This window comes from Pteropus medius, unplaced genomic scaffold, assembly GCF_902729225.1.
Source record: "Pteropus medius unplaced genomic scaffold, Ma_sr-lr_union100, whole genome shotgun sequence".
Taxonomy (NCBI): Eukaryota; Metazoa; Chordata; class Mammalia; order Chiroptera; family Pteropodidae; genus Pteropus; species Pteropus medius.
The window spans coordinates 4,835,245-4,854,133 of NW_024340692.1; the positions used below are offsets into that span (position 1 = coordinate 4,835,245).

Here is an 18,889-nt window from a genome sequence, read left to right on the forward strand (position 1 = left end):
GAACACTTATGATTACCTACTATAGGTCAGGTCTTGTCCTGGGCATAGGAAACAAAGAGATGAGGACTCTCGGTGCTCATAGTCTGATGCAAAAGGTGAGTAGGTAATTGTGATGCAGATGACAAGTGCTGAAAGAGAGACATGAGCAAAATGCCGTGCTCAGAAAATGAAAAGGCATTCAAAGTTTTCTTAGGAAGCTATGCAATCAGCATGCAAACAAGGCTTTTTGATTTTTCTAAGACTCTAAAGTTAAAAAACAAATTAACTTCAGAGACCTTGCCTAGGTGGGCTGGAAAAGCTGATGATTCTGGCTGCTCCCATTTCTTCCTTGAGTTTTTAAGGAGTGGAGAGAGTAAAGGAGCAGTCATGAAGGGTAGAGTTAGAGGACCTGTCATCCCTCTTCATCTTGAGGACATTTATTTAAAATAGGATATTCAAAGGAGTTGGAGGCAGAAAGTCAGGAAGCATACTTATTCTCCTCTTACCTCCTCTCCAGCCTTTCCGCCAGCTACTTGACCTCTCTGTGCCTCAGTTTCCTCATCTGTAAAATGAGATTAAAATGCCTATGTAAGTTCCTATAAAGACTGAATGAGATACTTTCTGTAAATAGTTTAGCATTAGCCTGGGCCATAATAAAAGCACATCAATTAGGAGATGCATTATTGATGCACACCCATCACTCGTTAATTTTCTCCCTGCATATATCCAAAGGACATAATTGTTAAGGTATTAGAGGGAATGGAAGTAACAATCACTGAATACCTTTTACATGCCAAGCACCCAAACTAGGCTGTAAATAACCGTGCACGTAATGGTGTTTCTGAAGAGAAGGCTTTGATGCTTCAGAAACTCCTCACCCATTCACTTCTGAATTAAAACACAACCCATAAATTATACAAGCTTGATACTCATAGATTATGTTTGTTCTAGAACTGAGACTCTGTGCTTATAGCAATCATTAAATATCAGCATGGATAATGGGTTTGAGAGCAAGTATTGAAAGAAAGGTCATTGGAGGTTAAAGTGGCAGAAAAAGGAGTTGAAGGCAATATAAGGAGAAGAAAGAAAAAGAACAGAGAGATTGAGATACAGAGTATGAAATAAAATCCAATCTCTACCCAATAATCAAATGTTGTGAAGACCAATCTTTAGGCTTCAGTTCAAGTACACGGGTATCAAAAGTACCTAAGCACCAATAAGTATTTCCTTTGCTGTGTTCTCTCCACAGATTTACTGAGACAGACACCTTCACGGAAACCTTTATCTTGCGGATCTATCTCCTAGAACCAGACTGTAACATCATCCATATGAGTAACAATGTATTAGAGGTGTCTGAATTCTATGGTCTGTCCCGAACCATCGATAAGAACCTGCTTAGATTTGATTATGATAGAACAGCTAGCCTGGAGTGTACGGTCAGTCTGGACCCTGTGGTAACTCACCTTCCAGCCCACGGCCAGATGGTTGTGATGGAGCCTCGGTCAGAAGAGCCTCGTGGAGATCAGCCACACATTTTTTTCCCTGAGTCTCGTAAGATATGTTTTAATACTTATTTGGATGTTCCTAAAATATCTATAAATGGTCGTCTTCCACTAGGACAAAGAGTTTTACTTCATATTACTTGTAGCTGGTTGAAAAATGTAGGTTAGTGGTTTAGAGTATGGACTTTGGAATCATAAAGACCTGGGTTTGCAAACTGCTTCTGCTATTCATTTCCTGTTGATTTTATGCAAGTTTCTTAATCTGTTTAAGTCTGTGAAATAGGCTCCATAGGGTTATGTAAAGATAGAGGAAATGAGATCACATGCACAAATAGTTTATGCAGTCTGACTCATAATAAGTGCTCAAGAATTGTCAGCTGTTTTTAGTAACAGTAATGCTGGCAATAGTAGTAAAAGTAATTGGTGTATTATTATTAGATTATGAGCAGATTTGAAGTAGAGCTGGTGGGCAGCAACCATGATTTAAATCAGGAAGATTTGATAGATAATTTTCTTTCTGTTATTTTTTCTTTCTGTTAATCATTCAATCAATATATTTTGGGCAACTCCTATATGCATAATAGTGTTCTAGGCACTATGGAAAGACTGAGAAATATGAAGGATAATCATAGTTAGAGCAATACCTTGAATCTTGACAGTTTACGGCTAAAGACACACTTGTACATAAGTCATCTCATTCAGTCTTCACAACCATCTGGTTAAGAAGTGGAATATCCATTTTCTATATCAGGATAATGTACAAAAGGCCACTCAAAAGAGAAGTGGCCTATGTGTATCATAACCCCGCAAGAGGGAAAAATGCAGTTGGGTAGAGACATGAAGGCTGTTGGAAAGATGATTATGGTATAAAGTGAAAGAGAGAAGTTGGTTCAGTTGGTCAAAGAATGTTTAAGAGACGATTTAGTAAAAAGACTAAGTGGACCTGGAATGCTATGCAGGACTTGAGTGTGTGACAAGCACGACGGGGAGAGAATTTCAGTGAGTAAAGCAGTCTAATAGAGATTGCATTATGGAGCTATGAAGGTGGATGCTGTAAAGGGATACAGAAGAAGCTTGACTATAAAAGGCTTATAGTTAGCCATTGGCCTATTCTTCAAAGATGTTCAAGCACCAGAAAATGCATTTTATTATTTTTTTCTCTGTAACTTTTGGTGGACAAGGATCTCATGAGACAACTGGTCAACTGTTCTTTCAGTAAAAGAAATCACAGGCTTTTAGAATAATGTTAACCCACTTAGTGAATGATTAGAGGGTACACATGAGTACTCTTGGGGCAGTGAGAGGAAGGGAGGGAGGATTGGCTTTTAAATTTTATAATCCTTATGTTCAAGTGACTGTCTTAATTCAGTGTTGTACATTCTAGAACTGAAAACAGAACTCAAGTGTCCAGGTGGAAGCTGTACCCTGGGACTGAAGAAAATAGGAAGTCTCAAAGTGAGCTGTGAGCAGTTCCTGCTGATGGGGCTTCGATATCAACATATGGATCCTCCTTCTCCTAACATTGATTATATCTCCATCCAGTTGGACCTCACAGATAGCAGGAGTCAGATCGTATACAAGGTAAAGTTTGGGGTTATGTGCCTGTGTCCCCAGCTGATCCACAAAAAGAGGGCCAGTTCCATGGGTATGCTCACGTTGGCTCCCATGCCAGCTTAAGAAACTGCCCAGTGACTCATTAGAACTGTGGGCTTGTTTATTCTGTTAGTAGTGCTTAAAACAGTAGCTTTGTATATAATATCAGTATAAATAGCTGGGGCAACTGTGTATCAGCTGAAACAGCTTAGCTCTCGCCTATCTCTGGACTGGGGCCAGTTACATGCTACCTTTCTTCCCTCTTCACTTCAGTATTCTTCAGGTTACCATTTGATCTTGTGTAACACCTTCTCTTTGATTCTTCATTTCCCTCTTCTTTATTAGAACCACTTTTCATCTGTTAGAGGAACTCAGGGGTCCATATACCTATTCTGCAAAGCAATGGGAAACTGACAGGGAGGGGACCTCAGTTCCGCTTTTATTGTAGTTGCAGATTATATGCTTTTCACTCTTTCAGACTTTGAGAAAGAGGACTGGATGAATGTGACAGGCCCACAATGGCCTCCTCCCTCTTCCAATTTCTTTTAAATTCTCCTGCCCTTTCCTGCTCTTGATCTCATCACATTGAACCGGTGGCATAAAGTAGAATCGGTGTATATGAAACATTTAACATGCTACTCTACTGATTCAGGTGTTCTATAATGTATTAATTTGTGTAGCTGGGGCAACTGTGTACCAGCTGAAACAGCTTGGATTTTGTGCCAAGAGGCAGTGATCCAAGATTACATTTGTGAAAGACCTCCATCTTTCACAGTCTGAGTTCTCACTAGGATTTCTTCTAAGATACCCAAATATCAAACATTATTATCCCCAAGGAACTGATGACACCTGAAATAAGGAAATGATAAAAGAAGATCATAAAATTTTAGAATTGTGATTTGGAAAAAAACTTTGAGGTAGTCTGGTCAAATTGATCAAGTAAGTCACTTAGAGCTCTTAAAGGATAGATCTCAGTCTCACATTTAATAGTTAAGGTCATGACACTGGGCCCAGATTGCCTGCATTCAAATGTCTACTTAACAAGCTATGTGACTTTGAACTTTATGCTTCGCTTCTTCAACCTAAAATGGGGATAATAGAATCTGTTTCTCAAAGTAATTAGGAATATGAAATGAAGTAATACTTATAAAGCACTTCACACAAAGCCTGGCACATAGTAGCACCACACATATTTTACTAGTTAAAAAGCCACCCAGTAAAAAACTGATCATCAGCCAGCTTTAGAAATAACTGGTTTAGTTCAAGCCCCTTATTTTATAGTGGTGGCCAGAGAAATTACATACATTGCCCATATGTACACAGCTGTTTTATGGCTGAGCCAAGACTAAACTCTAGATCTCCTGACTACAAGTTGATGTCTTCTGTTTGTTTTGACATGAAACTCCTTTAACGTTAAATGCTTTCTTATCTCCGTTAAAAAAATTAGATCCGTTTTTTTTTTTCTTGATTGATTTTTCTTCTTCCTCTCTAAACTGAGTTAGGGCTTTGTTTATATTTTCAAATCAGTTTTACTGGGAGTTAACGCCTTCAAATGACCTTCTTGTTTTATTTAGAATTAACCCATTCCATAGTCAATTTGACATGTCATAAAACAAATTCTCTTAAGGATATAAAAGCAATATGCTTACTGCAGAGAATATTTTATAAAAAACACAGAAATCAAAATAAGAAGAAAGTAAAACTAGCTATATATCTACCATTTTTAGACACACACTGTGGGGAGACACGGACACCTTGTTTAGTGGAATCGAATTAATACTATATTTAAAACTTTATATCTTGTGTTTTTATTATTTTTATGCTTATACAAATCCATCCTCATGACTAAATGGCTATTCACCCATAATTTCCTCTAGGTTTTTAAAGGTTTTCTTGTTTACATTTGCCTTTTTAATCCACATGCAATAAAATTTATTATATTTTGTAACAACGGAATAGTTTTTTCAAAGCAGCCAAAATTTTCAGCACTATTTGTTGAATAATTAACCTATTTCCCCTTGATTTTTGATGATTCTTCTACCATATAGAAAGATATTATTTATACTTTTTCAAGGCTAGTTCTTTTGTTCCTTAGATTTGCATACTTTTTTGTGCTAATACTCTATTATTCTAAATATAATAGGTTTATAATACACTTTAATATTTTACAGGTAAGTTCTTCCTCATTACTTCTCTTCAACATTTCTTTACCCATTTTCTCACCTATTTTTCAATTTCAAAAAAGTAATTAAATCATTTATGTCCATTAAAAAAAAAGCCTCTAAGCATTTTTATCAGGACTGGATTGCAACTACAAATCATTTGGGGAAGAACTAGAATATTAGAACATTTACCACATTGAGTCTTCTCATCCAGAAATAAGGTATCTCACTTCATGTAGGCAAATATTCTTTGATATGTTTCTTTAAAGTTTGCAGTTTTCTTCATGTAAGTTGAGCACACTTATTAAGTCCAGTCCTTGCCAGTTTGTTTTTGTGAAGTTATTGTGAATAAACTCTTTTCCCTCCATTGTGTCATCTCATTGGTTACTGACGATAAATAGGAAAGCTATTTTTTTAGTATAATTCTCTTCTATCTGGTTTCTTTCTTGAATTCAATTATTCTAAGAATGCTTCAATTCTTTGGGCTTTTAAAGACCCTAATTATATCTTTCACTAATGATAATAATTTTATCTTTCCTTTTTTAGTAATTATTACTCTTGTTTCTGGTCTCTTCTCCTCTGGTTTGGCCAAAATGATATAAAATACAATGATGCTTATAAGAAGCCTTATCTTATATAATTTATCAATATCATTTTCCTACACTGTCCTGTTTAATGCTTCTGCCTTGAATGCATCATTCTTTGAAATTGATATGGTCATTTCTGCTTTTTCCTTTTCTTACATTGGATCATTCTTTTACTTCTAATCTTTGTAAATTTTATTTTAAATGTCTCCTCCTATAAGGCACATATAATTGGATATTTAACTTAAGAATATTTGTCTTGAACAAGGGAATATAAGCTACATTTTTCTAATAATAAATACGTAGGTTTTTTTCCCTATCTCATTTTCTGCTGTCATGCTTATTAAAAAATTTTGCTTACAATATAGGCTATATTTTCTTGGCCTATAGTTTTACTTATTTGAAAGTCCTATATCCCACTTCATTTTGCTAGAATTAAATTCTAAATAAAAAATTTTTTAACCTGTATTTTTAATATTTAAAGTAAAAACAAACAAACAAACAAAAAACAAGTTCTCTTGGCTCCTTCCTATAAATGATGTGGATTGATTCTATTTATCCCTTTTCCTGGCAATTGCCCATTCCCAGTCTTTGTTTATATAATCTGCAATTTTAGTTCTAGCATATGCTTGTTTTACCTTATTATTTCTTATTTGTATATCTTTTTTTCAAGTAACTTCTTTTGACATTTGTATCCATTTTCTTAATATGTTTAAAATAACTTATTTATTTAATCTTAACTCTAGGTTTAATTGTTATTATTGTTCAGCACCAGTCCTTTTTATATTGAGATTTCTCCATTCTTGAGTTTTCAAATTATATATCTTCAAATCATTTTTTTATCAGCATATGAAGAATAGATACTCCGAAGACTGAGATGTCTCAGCATATTATTTGTCTTCATCAACCATACAGTAGGGGGTAGGTGGGGTTAAATGTCTTCTCTGTTTTTCTCTTGCACTCCTGTCTTTGGAGCATTGCTGGCTAGTTTCTGAACTTCCAGACTATGGGCAGGTGGTTTGGGGAGAGTGTTAGAGAGAGAGGTCTCATTTGATCAGGCACTGATGGGAAATGACTTCATGCTCTCTGTGTCTGTCAGATGTTTCAAACTGCTTATTTGTCTCTGAGGCAATTTTCTGGTTTCTCGGGAGATACCTCATCACAAAGATCCTCCATTTTGGAGGCCTCTTACTTGTAGATCTCTTGTCTCAGGAGGATGCATTTCTGGCCTGTGTGGTCTTAGGATATGATTTTCACCTCCGGCTTCCTGCTGCTGGGGTTCTTTGTCCTCTTGAGGATGTGCGCTAAAGATTAGGGTCCAGGATGACCCTAGACCAACTCTCTATCCCATTCGGCCTATATCTTGAAGTAATCATGTAATCTTTCCTGCCATAAACAAGGACTATAAGCTAATCCCCGCACAAGCACCATTATTCTTTGGCCTTGAGCCATTTAGCTTCCTCAGGTATGAGCCCAGCACCACCCATCTGTATGAGCTACCTATAAAAGACACATTTTAAAACTGGTCTCTAGGAAATTTCTCTCTTGACAGCTGAGACAAGGGACGTAGCATTGCCCCACCCTTCCTCTTCATGTGTATGTGCGGCATGTGTATCGGGGGGTGACTCAGCACAACACAGCACTCTTCTCTCTAAATAAATCTTTTACCTCTTTCAACCTTTTCATATTTTTTTATGGGTGAGAGGGTTCTAGAGTCTGGAACTGGTTCCAGACAATTTGCTTTATAAACTCTGCCTACACTATCTGTCTCACATTCACTTTGAAATCTGATAACCCTTTTATTGGAACTTCAGTTGAGACAGAGCCAAGAAGAATCCCATTTTTAACATTATGTTACGTACAGATTATAACTTGTTGTCTGATACCATTGTTCAGCAATATCGAACCAATGTGACTCTGATAATTGAGCCCGGTTCTCTTAACAATGGAAAACATCAAATTTTATGATAACCAGCATTTCCTGCTGCGAGGGTTCTTCCTGCCTATAGTACTTGTTGAGACCTCAGATCTCATGATGCACACTCATGGTTTCACGGAGGGATCCCCACGTGAGGGCCTTCTCCTCGTAGCTCTTTCATTCGAGGAGGGTGTATTTCTAGCCTAAATGTTCACTTGCAGTTCTCATTATCTACTCCTCACTTGGAGACCCAGAGTTTTAACTAACTAGACAACTGGCAACTATCCTTCAGTCACATGAGTACTGAGTTGTAAAGACGTTTTCCTCCATCCTGTCCCTGTCTCCTTTAAAGTGACAGGAAGTGGGCAGGATGGCCGGAAGAGATTGGCAATATGTGCTAGCCACTGCGAGGTACTTTACTTTGGCTATCTCATTTAATCCTCATTTAATAGCTGGAGATTTATTATTCCCATTTTACAGATGTGGGAAATGAAAGTTGGGAGTTAAATAACTTGCCTAAAGTCACACAGATCATCAATGCTGGAGATAGAATAAAAGCACAGTTTTTTCCAATGCCAAAATTGGTGCCCCTTCTCAATCCTGGCTGCATATGAATCACCAGAAAGCTTTTAAAACACCATTTTCTGGTCCCCTCCTCGGAACAATTAATTTGGAGATGGAGTTTACGCATCAGAATGTGTTAAAAGTTCCCCAGATGATTCTAATGTGCAGCCAGGCTTCAGATCACTGCCAGGTACATCCTCTCGGCTGTGGTTTTATGTTAAGTATCCTACTATTAACCCTATTAACCCTGTATGTTGTAGCTTCATTTACATTGTTTCCCCCTTCGTATTTTCTTTTTCCTTCAAAAGTCAGAGAGTGCGTGGTTGCCTGTCTATATCAGAGCTGGCATTCCTAACCAGCCCCCAAGGGCTGCATTCATGGCCATGTTTACTCTGGAAGTGGATCAGTTCATCCTGACCTCTTTGACTACATCGGTTCTGGACTGTGAATTGGATGAGACCCCAAAACCCTTGCTGGTGTTCAACATTACTAACGCCCCACTCCAGGGCTATGTGACTCACCTGTGGGATCATACCAGACCAGTCTCCTCATTCACCTGGAAAGATCTCAATGACATGCAGATTGCCTATCAGCCACCAAACAGCAGCCATTCTGAAAGGAGACATTATGAGGTAAGAAGGAAGAGAGACAAAGCTTCTAGCCTATTTGGTATTCACAGAGTTATTTAAGAAGCCAATTCTCTTAACTTTCAGGTTAGTTTGTATATTCTTTGCCTCTGAAAAGAATCAATCGCCGTAAATCAGAATATAAACTCAAGTGTCCAGAGAAGCCAGGCTGGTGGTGCGAGGGAGAAAACCCTGTCTGGGGGTAGATTATGGGAAACTAAAGAAAGAGCCAGCAACTTTTGAAGCAGCTGCAACTCAGTTCCAGCTGATATAGATGCACCTAGTATTGCTATAGCTCCTTTGTCACAAGAAGTTGAAAATCTATATATTTTTGCAAAAATGTTCGGTATCATTTATCATAATGGTTCACTTAGACCTAGATCTCTGAAAGGCTCTGATCCTTGCAAATCGGCACCCATGTGCCCATCTCAATTTTAAAACTTACTGTGCCAGCTACAAAATATTTCTGAGGGCCTTGTTTGGCCTAGGCCTCATCAGTTTGAGAACTCTGGTGCCTTTAACAGCCTTTCTTTGTTACACAGACTATTGAGGTTAGAGATGAGTTTTATTTACAATGCTTTTATTAAGAAATTCTTTTATTTTTTTATTTGCAAAAGTATTTTACTAGAATTCTTAATTTTAATTAATAACACTGATTTAGGATAGGAATTCCATAGTCTCATATGGTAACCGATTTCACTATCAAACACTTCCCATCAGGAAAATCCTCTTTCTATTTAATCTAAATCTTGTCTGCTGCTACGTCAACCTCTTTCCTATTATTTTGTATTCAGTGAGAATGAGGAATAGCTGCTTACAGACTTGCACATAATAACTCTTCACATACTTAAAAACCTATCAGCAAATTGATTCATACAGGATGGAAAATTTAAATGGACAGATTGATACAGACCTGAGCTCAGTTTTATTAAGGAAAATGAGTGTCCCTGGGCTTACCAAATTGTCCTCCATTTAATTTAGGCATTTGCAGCATTTAGCATCAAGGGCAGATAAAATATTTTAAATTGTAAGTGCTGTATTTTGCCCTTTGCTTATATTTTCTTTATTTTGTAACGGTAAGCGGCAGCTTTTGTTTCTTTATTGCCCTTATCTCTCATTCCTTCCATGTTATGGAGAAGTTTCTCATTAGATATTTTACTTTGAGCTCACAAATAAAGCACCTCCACTCTGCTGCTTCCTGTGTGCATTTTCTGGCATTTGAGAAGAAAGTTCCTTAGTGATTACATAACAATTTCATATGGCTCAACCTAATAAATATTTACATTACACCTCCAAAAATACAGCTCCCACTTCGGTATAGTTTAATTTTAAGTCTTTTACTTTGGTACCCTTGAAACTGTTTCTTTTATTATGTTGTATTTGCAGACATGTTGCTGTCTGATCATTTCTCTTATCCTCTCTATTAGACCACACAAGTTTCAAAAATAGGCAGTATGCCTTTTGTTCTGTATTGTCCCTCATCCTTCTTTGTCAACACCTGGTGCAGTACATACGTAGCACATAGTAAGGCTCAAAACTTACCGTATAGCCCCACTTAGTAGTCATGGATTTCATGGGAAAAAATAGAGTCTGGATATTTAAAAATACTTCTAGTGGGTTAGATGCCTCTAGATCAGAGTCTCCCAATACCAGAACCACTGACATTTTGGACTAGATAATTCTTTGTTGTGGGGGCTATCCCCTGCATGGTTGGATGTTAGCAGCATCCCGGGCCTCTATCCGCTAGATGTCGATAGCGTCCTCTTCACACGCACACCCATGTGTGACACCAAAAATGTTTAAAGACATTCCTAAATGTCCCCTGAGGGGACAGAACAAAATCACTTCAGTTGAGAATTATTACTCTAGACCCTGTATCTTTGAGAGAGGTGTGATTGGGCTAATGCTGGACTGGCATAGTCTTCTGACCAAATGCAGGGTCACTTCTTCAGCATATTTCAGGTTAAGAAATCCTTTTATAGAGAGGAAAATTTAAAATACTGATAAACTAAAGAACAAGGTCTAGAGCCGGAAAATGCGAAATCGGGTTGTCAAAAAAAATGATATCAGGCAGCAGCAGAAACGTGAACTCATTTTGCCTCTATCTGTGGTGAATACCTCAGAAGCAATGGTATTTTATACTATAACATCTCAATGTGTGGTTCATATGCAACTGTTTGTTTATAGGTGGAGTTGGAGATACATGACTTCTTCTTTGAAAGGAGTGCACCTATTATAGTACACATCTCTGTCAGAACAGCTGATACAAATGCCCCGCGAGTGTCCTGGAACACAGGTGAAGTTCAATGTGGGGTATCTTCCCTTGAAGGGAAGTCAAGAAAGTATATGGGTCAGGAAATAAAGGTAGTTTGATTTCCATTTCACACATGAGGCAACTGAAACCCAGACAGATTAGAGACATTGGATAGTTGGTTTTGTTTTATTTTTCCTACTGGCGGGATAAGAAATTTCAGTCCAGAATTCCTGAGTCCTGGAGACAAGTTCTTTCCTCTGCAGAAGATAAGCCAAAAGTACAACTTTCACTGACTGAGGCAAAAAAAAAAAAGACCGTCTGTGACATTGAGCTATAGTTTGACTGAGAGAGAAAAGGTCTCCAACTCAAATTGTTCAGAGTGATAGAAGGAAGGCATGGACTAGTGCCCTTCACATTGTCCTGTTTTTAAATTGGGTTGTATGGAAACCACAAATAAGCTTAAATTGATTTTTTGTTCTGTTTTAAAAGAAGGCTTTGCTGTGCCTTTCATTTCTCTATGGAATTATAAAGCAATGTATATATTTAAGTCACATGTAAATGTAAATTGTAAATGAGGAATTTTTTCCTTTCCCACTGATCACATCAAGAGTAGTCAAAACATACTTATAAGCAGTTGTAGGTCCTTTCAAGCAGATAATATCTGTGCTGATTTAAATCCTCAGGTGGCAGTTTAAACAAATTGCCTCTTGTGTTTGTGTGTGCTCACACATGGGTACACACATACACATATGTGTTTGTAGTATGTGAGTTTCCATAGAGATGGAGGACATCAGTTGAACAGCCTTTATTTATAATTTTAGCTCTACGTCCCGCTCTACTTCTATTAGAGTGATGAGACTTAATAGTCTGTATGTGTATGTGTGATCTGTGAAACCCAGCCTTGTTAAAAGAGCTCCAAATCTGGTTTTGGCTACTTTAGACATTAGAACCTTTTTTAAAGTGAATTTTTACTTTTTATGAACTTATATGTTCATCATCAAAAACTTGGAAAGTGCATTAAATAGAATAAATAGTAATGAATAAATAAATAGTAATGAGTGAATAAAATTATCTGTTACTCCACCATGAAGACATAACCTCTCGTTAATATTTTGCTCTACTTCTAGTCTTCTTGCTTGTTCTTCTCCTGTATCCCATAATGCCTTGTCCTGTGATGTACAGTGTACTCTTGGCTTCAAAACTCCTATTACCAGTCACAGAGATCTTTATATGTACGTGTCCTTCCCTGATTTCTCCTTCTCTCCCTATTTCCCTTTCTCCCTTCCTCTTTCCTCCCCTTCCTCCCTCCCACCCTTCCTTCCTTTTTTTAAAAAGTGTACTTTATTTCTTAGCCCAGGTTGTCTAGCAGCCCCTGAGGCAAATTATATGCATTAATGTACACTAAAAACAAGAATAAGGGGAAAAGGGAAGTCAAGGTGGTGTGACTGAACTGGTCACAGCTTTACAAGAAAATAAAACTGATGGCTTAGTAGTACTGATATCTCCCAGAAGAGGTGGAACCACTGTGTGTGGGAAGAGTCAGGAGTAGGGTGAGGAAAGGATGAACAATCTGTCAGCTACTTCCCATCTTCTGTTTCTTCATGGTCAGTTTGCCTCACTGCATGTTAACACCTACATGTCCAAGTTGTGTTACCTGGCCCCTCTTAGCTGCCACTGTACAAACTCCTTGAGTTCATGGTGTAGGACCTGGCCATAGTCACAAGGGAGGTCATGCCAAAACTTGGCCCTCACCTCAGAGGCAATGAGGTAACCGGTCAGATCAGAAGATGACAACAGTGGCACTCAGGGCTTTGCAATTAGGAGGAGTGTGGGAGCCCTCATGGGACTGCTGCAGCTAGAAAGTGGGCCAAAGTCAGGGAGGCAGAGGAAGCTGGACAGATTTGAGGGGAAGCATTAACCGGGTCCACCAGTACACTGTCTTTACATGTTATCAACTTGTTTTTTAAAAAGCTCTGTGCCCTTTCACGATTCTCTGTAATCTGTTGGCTCCCAGCTCTACTGGATAATAGGAAGGTTGATGATGTAACAGCTCCCTTTTTTTAACCAGAGAACCTGAAATCTGTATTCTTGATCTTAGCAGCACTTACTCTCCCCAAATTTCCTCCAACATGCTGAGTCCAAAGAGAAGGTTTTATTTTAATTTCTTTAGTTACAAATGTTTCTTCCTCATGATAGTCAAAGCTAAAATACAGCCCTCAGTGTAAAATGTTAGATACTTCATGTCTAACACCATTAAACACTGTCCAAGCACTGTCCAAGTAGCTCTGTATTTGCATATTTAACCACTTTACTTTCTCCTGTGGGCTACCTATGAACTCGTAAATTAAAACTGGCCCTTGAAAAACATGGGAGTCAGGGGTACTGAACCTCCACATAGTCAAAAATCTGTGTATCATTTATGGCTTCCCTAAACTTAACTACTAATAGCCTACTATTGACCGGAAGCCTTACTGATAACATAAATAGTTGGTTAACACATGTTTTGTATGTTATATATATCACATATTGTATTCTTGCAAAAAGGTAAGCTAGAGGGAAAAAAAATGTTATCAAGAAAATCATAAGGAAGAGAAAATATATTTACAATATTTATTTAAAAAAATCTGCATATAAGTAGACCCGCACAATTGAAACCCCTGTTGTTCAAGGGTCAACTGTTTATAGAAAAGAACTTCTGGCTCTTTTGCCCACAACCTATCTGAATGTAGCCTTGAAAAACTTATAGACATTTTGAACTAGAAACCACTGTGAACAAAGCATCTGTTCTTTCCTTTGGTGTTTATTTTCTGGCACCGTCATGTCTCTAAAAGATATGTCACAAGGAACCAGTTGTCAAATTGGAGTTAATAGTACTAAAAGTAAAAAATATTACTAAAATTAAAAGCTAAATTCTCATTTATTGCAAAGCTTTTGAAGATGCAATTTTCAGGTAGTTTCACGGATTAAAATTCATCGTCTTAAAATAGGCTCATTGGCGTGTCATAGAACTTCCCAAGGCATTTTTATTTTATCTTGCAGGTCTGAATCTTCTGGAAGGGCAGTCTCGGGCTATCACTTGGGAACAGTTGCAGATCGTTGACAACGATAACATTCATGCTGTGCAGCTGGTGACCGTGGACGGGCTGCAGCATGGAAGGCTCACAGTAAGAGGTGAATGACCAGCCTTTGTAACCTAGAAAAGAACCCCAAAAGTACTTTCTCTGAAAGCAAATCATATTTAATAGGATATATGTAGTGTCTCTTGAGCCCCACTTCTAAACAAATTATCAGATTCCAAAAATCTGGAGATCTTGAAACCATCGGCTCTTATGTTAGAGTGCTCACATCAATGGATGATCATTTATGCTTGGCTTATTTAAAACTCAGATGTCTTGTAGAGCTCCTTCTAAATATATTCCTTCACTGATTATCTTATCTTAGTTGGGAGACAAAATATTTCCCTCTCATTTCTCTGCTTCACAGAAATGTACAGAAAAACAGAAAAACATGTTTTTTAATACTTTTGTTATTAAAAAGTAACAAAATCATTTTGTTATTATGATTTTAGTAGCAGTTTGATTTTAGTAATCATTTTGTTATTATGATTTTAGTAGCAGTTACCATAGTTTAAAAGAAATGGTTTTATAATTATAAGGATGATAGTTAAGGTTAATGGGCCTAATAAAAATAATAGCCATACTTTATGATAATATCATTCATTCCTTATAATGAGCTCAGACAATTTAATTCAATTATCCTCTTAGTTTGCCTAATTATAAAACAGAAAGAGAGTTCTTATTTTTCATTGTTTGTGATTAAGGAATTCTGAAATCAAAAATAAAATAAATAAAATTATAAAGTCTCTTGTCTAATCCCAAGACGGTATGAGGTCAGCTTATGCATGGGCGTAACAGTTAGTTCAGCTGCATGTAAGGGAGACCCAACTACAGTGGCTTAAAAATTCATTATTTTCTTCATGTGACAGATTGTCCAAAGATAGGTGTTCCATATCCATGATGCCAGAAGCCCTTTTCTGCTCTGTCGGTGGTCACAAGATGGTGCCTTTGCCTCTAGGTTTCAGGTCTGCATTCAAGGAAGGAAGAAAATGAAAAAGTTATGTTATCTAAGTTTGCTCTCTTTAATAACTTGTCCCAGGAATCTGATACGATGACTTTTACCAACTTATATACTACCCCTATGTGCAATGGAGTCCAGGGACACGATTTTTTAAAATGGCTGTATTGACATTCCAAATAGAACTAGGATTTTGCTACTAAGAAAGAAGCAGAAAGTGGCTATTGAGCAAGTAGCTTGTAATGTCCATTATACTAGTGTTTAAGCATTATTTCAGTGATGTGGGGAGAGTAACGAAGCACTGCCATCAAGAATTATAATAGTTATGCAGAGCGAAGCAGTGTTTATTAATACTATGAAATAAAATGTAGAGCAGTAGCCCATAAGACAATGATGTTCTGGTCTTAGAGGAGGAAGAAAATAGCACTAATATTTGTTAAGCATTTACTTTGTATCAGATAAGGGACAAAGAATTCTATGTGCTTTATCTTATATCAACTTTATGAAGTGAGGTACTATCATTATTCCTATGTTTGAAATGGGGAAACTGAGACTTCGAGAAGTCAATGTTTCTAAGGGCATGAGCCTAGAAAGTGGCAGAACCAGGATTTGAACCTGGGCCAGCTGATACCACAGCTCTAGCTCTTGGCCAATAATCCAGTGAGTCTCAAAGTTTAGCATACATTAAACTCTCTTGGAGGTCTTGAGAAAACACCTATTGCTAGACCCCGCCTCCAGAATTTCTGATTCATTAGGTCTGGAGTTGGGCCTGAGAACTTGCATTTTTAATGATTTCCCAGATAATGCTGATGATGCTGGTTTGAGATCACACCTCTAGAAGTGCTGCCACCTAGGATGATAACAATAAGTTAAAGAATAATTAACATTTATTATAGGCTTACTGTTGTTTAAGTTCTCTCATCTATACTAGGGAATAGGAGGTAGATTTTGTTCCTGTTTTGTAGATGAGTCTCAAAAAATTAAATATCTTGCCCAAGCCTGCACAGCTACTGAGTGTTACAGCCAGTGTTCAAAACCAGATCTGTGGAGGCCCAGAGCCCACTAAACAATCTGTTGTTTTTCCAGGCAAGGAAAGTATCAGCGGCACCACTTTCCTTAATGCTGTCTTATCTAGTGCTGCTTTCACTACAAGTGTTGCCTTTGCACCCCCTCATTCAACCAGTGCCACCTCTGCTCTCTTCATCAGGGGGGAAAGGATTTCTCTTCACTGCGACTGACCTCCAGGCTGGAGTTGTTCGCTATCATCATGATGACAGTGACTCCACCAAAGACTTTGTGGTATTCAGGATATTCGATGGCCATCATAGCATCCGCCATAAGTTTCCCATCAACATCTTGCCCAAAGATGACAGTCCTCCATTCCTCATAAACAATGTTGTGATTGAACTGGAGGAGGGACAGACCATATTGATCCAGAGTTCCATGCTGAGAGCGTCAGACATGGACTCCAGTGATGACTACATCTTCTTTAATATTACAAAACCTCCTCAGGCTGGAGAGATCATGAAGAAGCCAGGGCCAGGACTGATAGGTAAGTTCTGGGCAGTTTGGATCATTTGTGTCAGAATTTGTACAAAGGTGGACATCAAGTTTATGAAGTGGTACAATTAGTATTCTCATTTTATAGACGGTAATTATCTATCCAAGGATGGGCCTCTAGAAAGTTCCAGAGAGCTGGGTCTGAAGGTAACCATTATGCTATGAAAAATGAAGTCTGCCAAGCACAGTGATAGGACAAATAAGTATGAAGAGAGATGGTTGGCCTGTCTAGTATTGATAAAGTAATGGCATGGATAACATTTGCTTATATTTTGTTAGAATAACTTCATAACTAATTCTTAAAGTAGTCAGGAGTAACAAAATAGGGATCAAATACTTAGTGTTCCTCAAGATTATGTTTCTTTGAAATATTTTTCTAATGCTAAATTCTCTTTTAAAACAGGTGTAGCAATTTCAATTTTTCTGCTTTATAATTTAGAAGCTTTGATAAAAAGCTTTTAGCGAAAGTTTCTTGGGTCTACACAACATACTAGGCAGGGAAGGCTTGGAAATAAGTCCAATATCTTTACACCCAACACCTGGCAGATGGTTACAAAAGTATTTGGTGTTTTGTGGGCCCAATAGGCTACCCTGTCCATGGCTTCCTTCAGAGAGATCTATTTAATGGCATCGTTTACTATCGTCACTTTGGTGGAGAAATCTTTGAAGATTCTTTTGAATTTGTCTTGGCGGATAGCCACGAACCTCCAAATCTCTCAGTGCCACAGGTAAGAGGCCAGCTCTAAACACTTTTCCAAAATTTTGTCCGCAGATATCAGTTATGGGAGGTATTACAGGTTTCAAGGTTCAAAGTTTGAGAAGCAATGGATTAGGCAAAATTAAATTAATTCTTTTGCAACATCACTTCTCTACCACTTACTTTTCTAAACAGTTTTAAAAATTTCTATGTGATATTTCCAAGGTTGTTTAACCATGGGGCTGTTTTTTTTTTTAAATTTATTTATTTAAATTAGTTTCAAGTATGTAGTAAATCGGTTAGACATCTATATAGTTCACAAAATGATCCCCCCAATTGCTGCCTTCCTCCCCTGGCCCTCCACCAAGCCATCATATTAAAGCTAACTGCATTCTCTCTGTCGTGCTCCCCATCCCTGTGACCAACTATCAGCTACTAATTAGTATTTCTTTAACCCTTCACCCCATTCTCTCAGCCCCTCAACCCACCTTCCCCTCTGTCCGTCACCAAATTGTCCACTATATTTGTGAGTCTGTTTTTGATTAGTTTGTTCTTTTTGTTCCTTAGATTCCACATATAAGTGAAATCATGTGGTATTTATCTTTCTCTGTCTGACTTATTTCACTCAGTATAATACCTCTAGCTCCATCCATGTTGTTACAAATGGTAGGATTTCATTTTTTTTTTTAATGGCTGAGTAATATTCCATTGTATATGTGAACCATAATTTCTTTATCCAGTCGTCTGTTGATGGACATTTAGGTTGCTTCCACATTGTGTAAATTGCACTGCCGTTAATATTGGAGTGTATAGATCTTTACGAATTATTGTTTTGGTTTTCTTTGGATAAATATCCATAGGGCTGTTTTGTACAGAACACCTCACAGAATTGGCTGGCCATAAAGCGCTCAAGAAAACACTGACATTGTATGTGTAGTGGCTAAAATATAGCCTCTGGAATTAGACTGCCTATGTTTCTCTCCTGTCCTTGACACTAACTGGTTTATCTGTGCCTCAGTTTCGTCCTCTGAAAAACAGGGACTAATACAACTTCCTTATAGAGTGATTGTGAGGATAAGTGAGAAAATACATATAAAGTACTGAGAACTTTCTGGCACATGGTAAGTACTCAAAAAATAAATTATCTACTATTTATTCTTGCTTTTGAAGAACGAAGAGTTTTACTGCCACTCAAGGATAGTATTTAAATATATAGAATGCAGAAATAGAAATTACAGAAAATGGAATTAATGTAGGGTCTGAACATCTACAAAAGGGTAGACTTCTTGCAAAGAAAGGGTGATTGGTAGTAGGTGGGAAAAAGACAGGTGAAAACAAGTGATCACCAAGTATATATATTTCTAGTTGTTAGGTGT

General features: G+C 37.6%; 1 protein-coding gene across 6 annotated transcripts in view; it reads left to right on the forward strand.

Annotated features, from left to right (window-relative positions):
* Positions 1 to 18,889, forward strand: part of FREM1 (FRAS1 related extracellular matrix 1) — a 138,289-nt gene that overhangs the window by 30,697 nt on the left and 88,703 nt on the right. For all 6 annotated transcript variants that reach the window (XR_005655539.1, XM_039875149.1, XM_039875056.1 and 3 more), the window contains 7 exons: positions 1,229 to 1,530; positions 2,866 to 3,062; positions 8,611 to 8,934; positions 11,116 to 11,224; positions 14,222 to 14,353; positions 16,464 to 16,808; positions 17,402 to 17,544. Coding sequence is in view for 5 of the 6 variants with exons in the window: in XM_039875149.1 (XP_039731083.1) it covers positions 1,229 to 1,530; positions 2,866 to 3,062; positions 8,611 to 8,934; positions 11,116 to 11,224; positions 14,222 to 14,353; positions 16,464 to 16,808; positions 17,402 to 17,544 (1,552 nt within the window). In the remaining variant the exon portion in view is untranslated. The remainder of the gene's footprint in view (positions 1 to 1,228; positions 1,531 to 2,865; positions 3,063 to 8,610; positions 8,935 to 11,115; positions 11,225 to 14,221; positions 14,354 to 16,463; positions 16,809 to 17,401; positions 17,545 to 18,889) is intronic.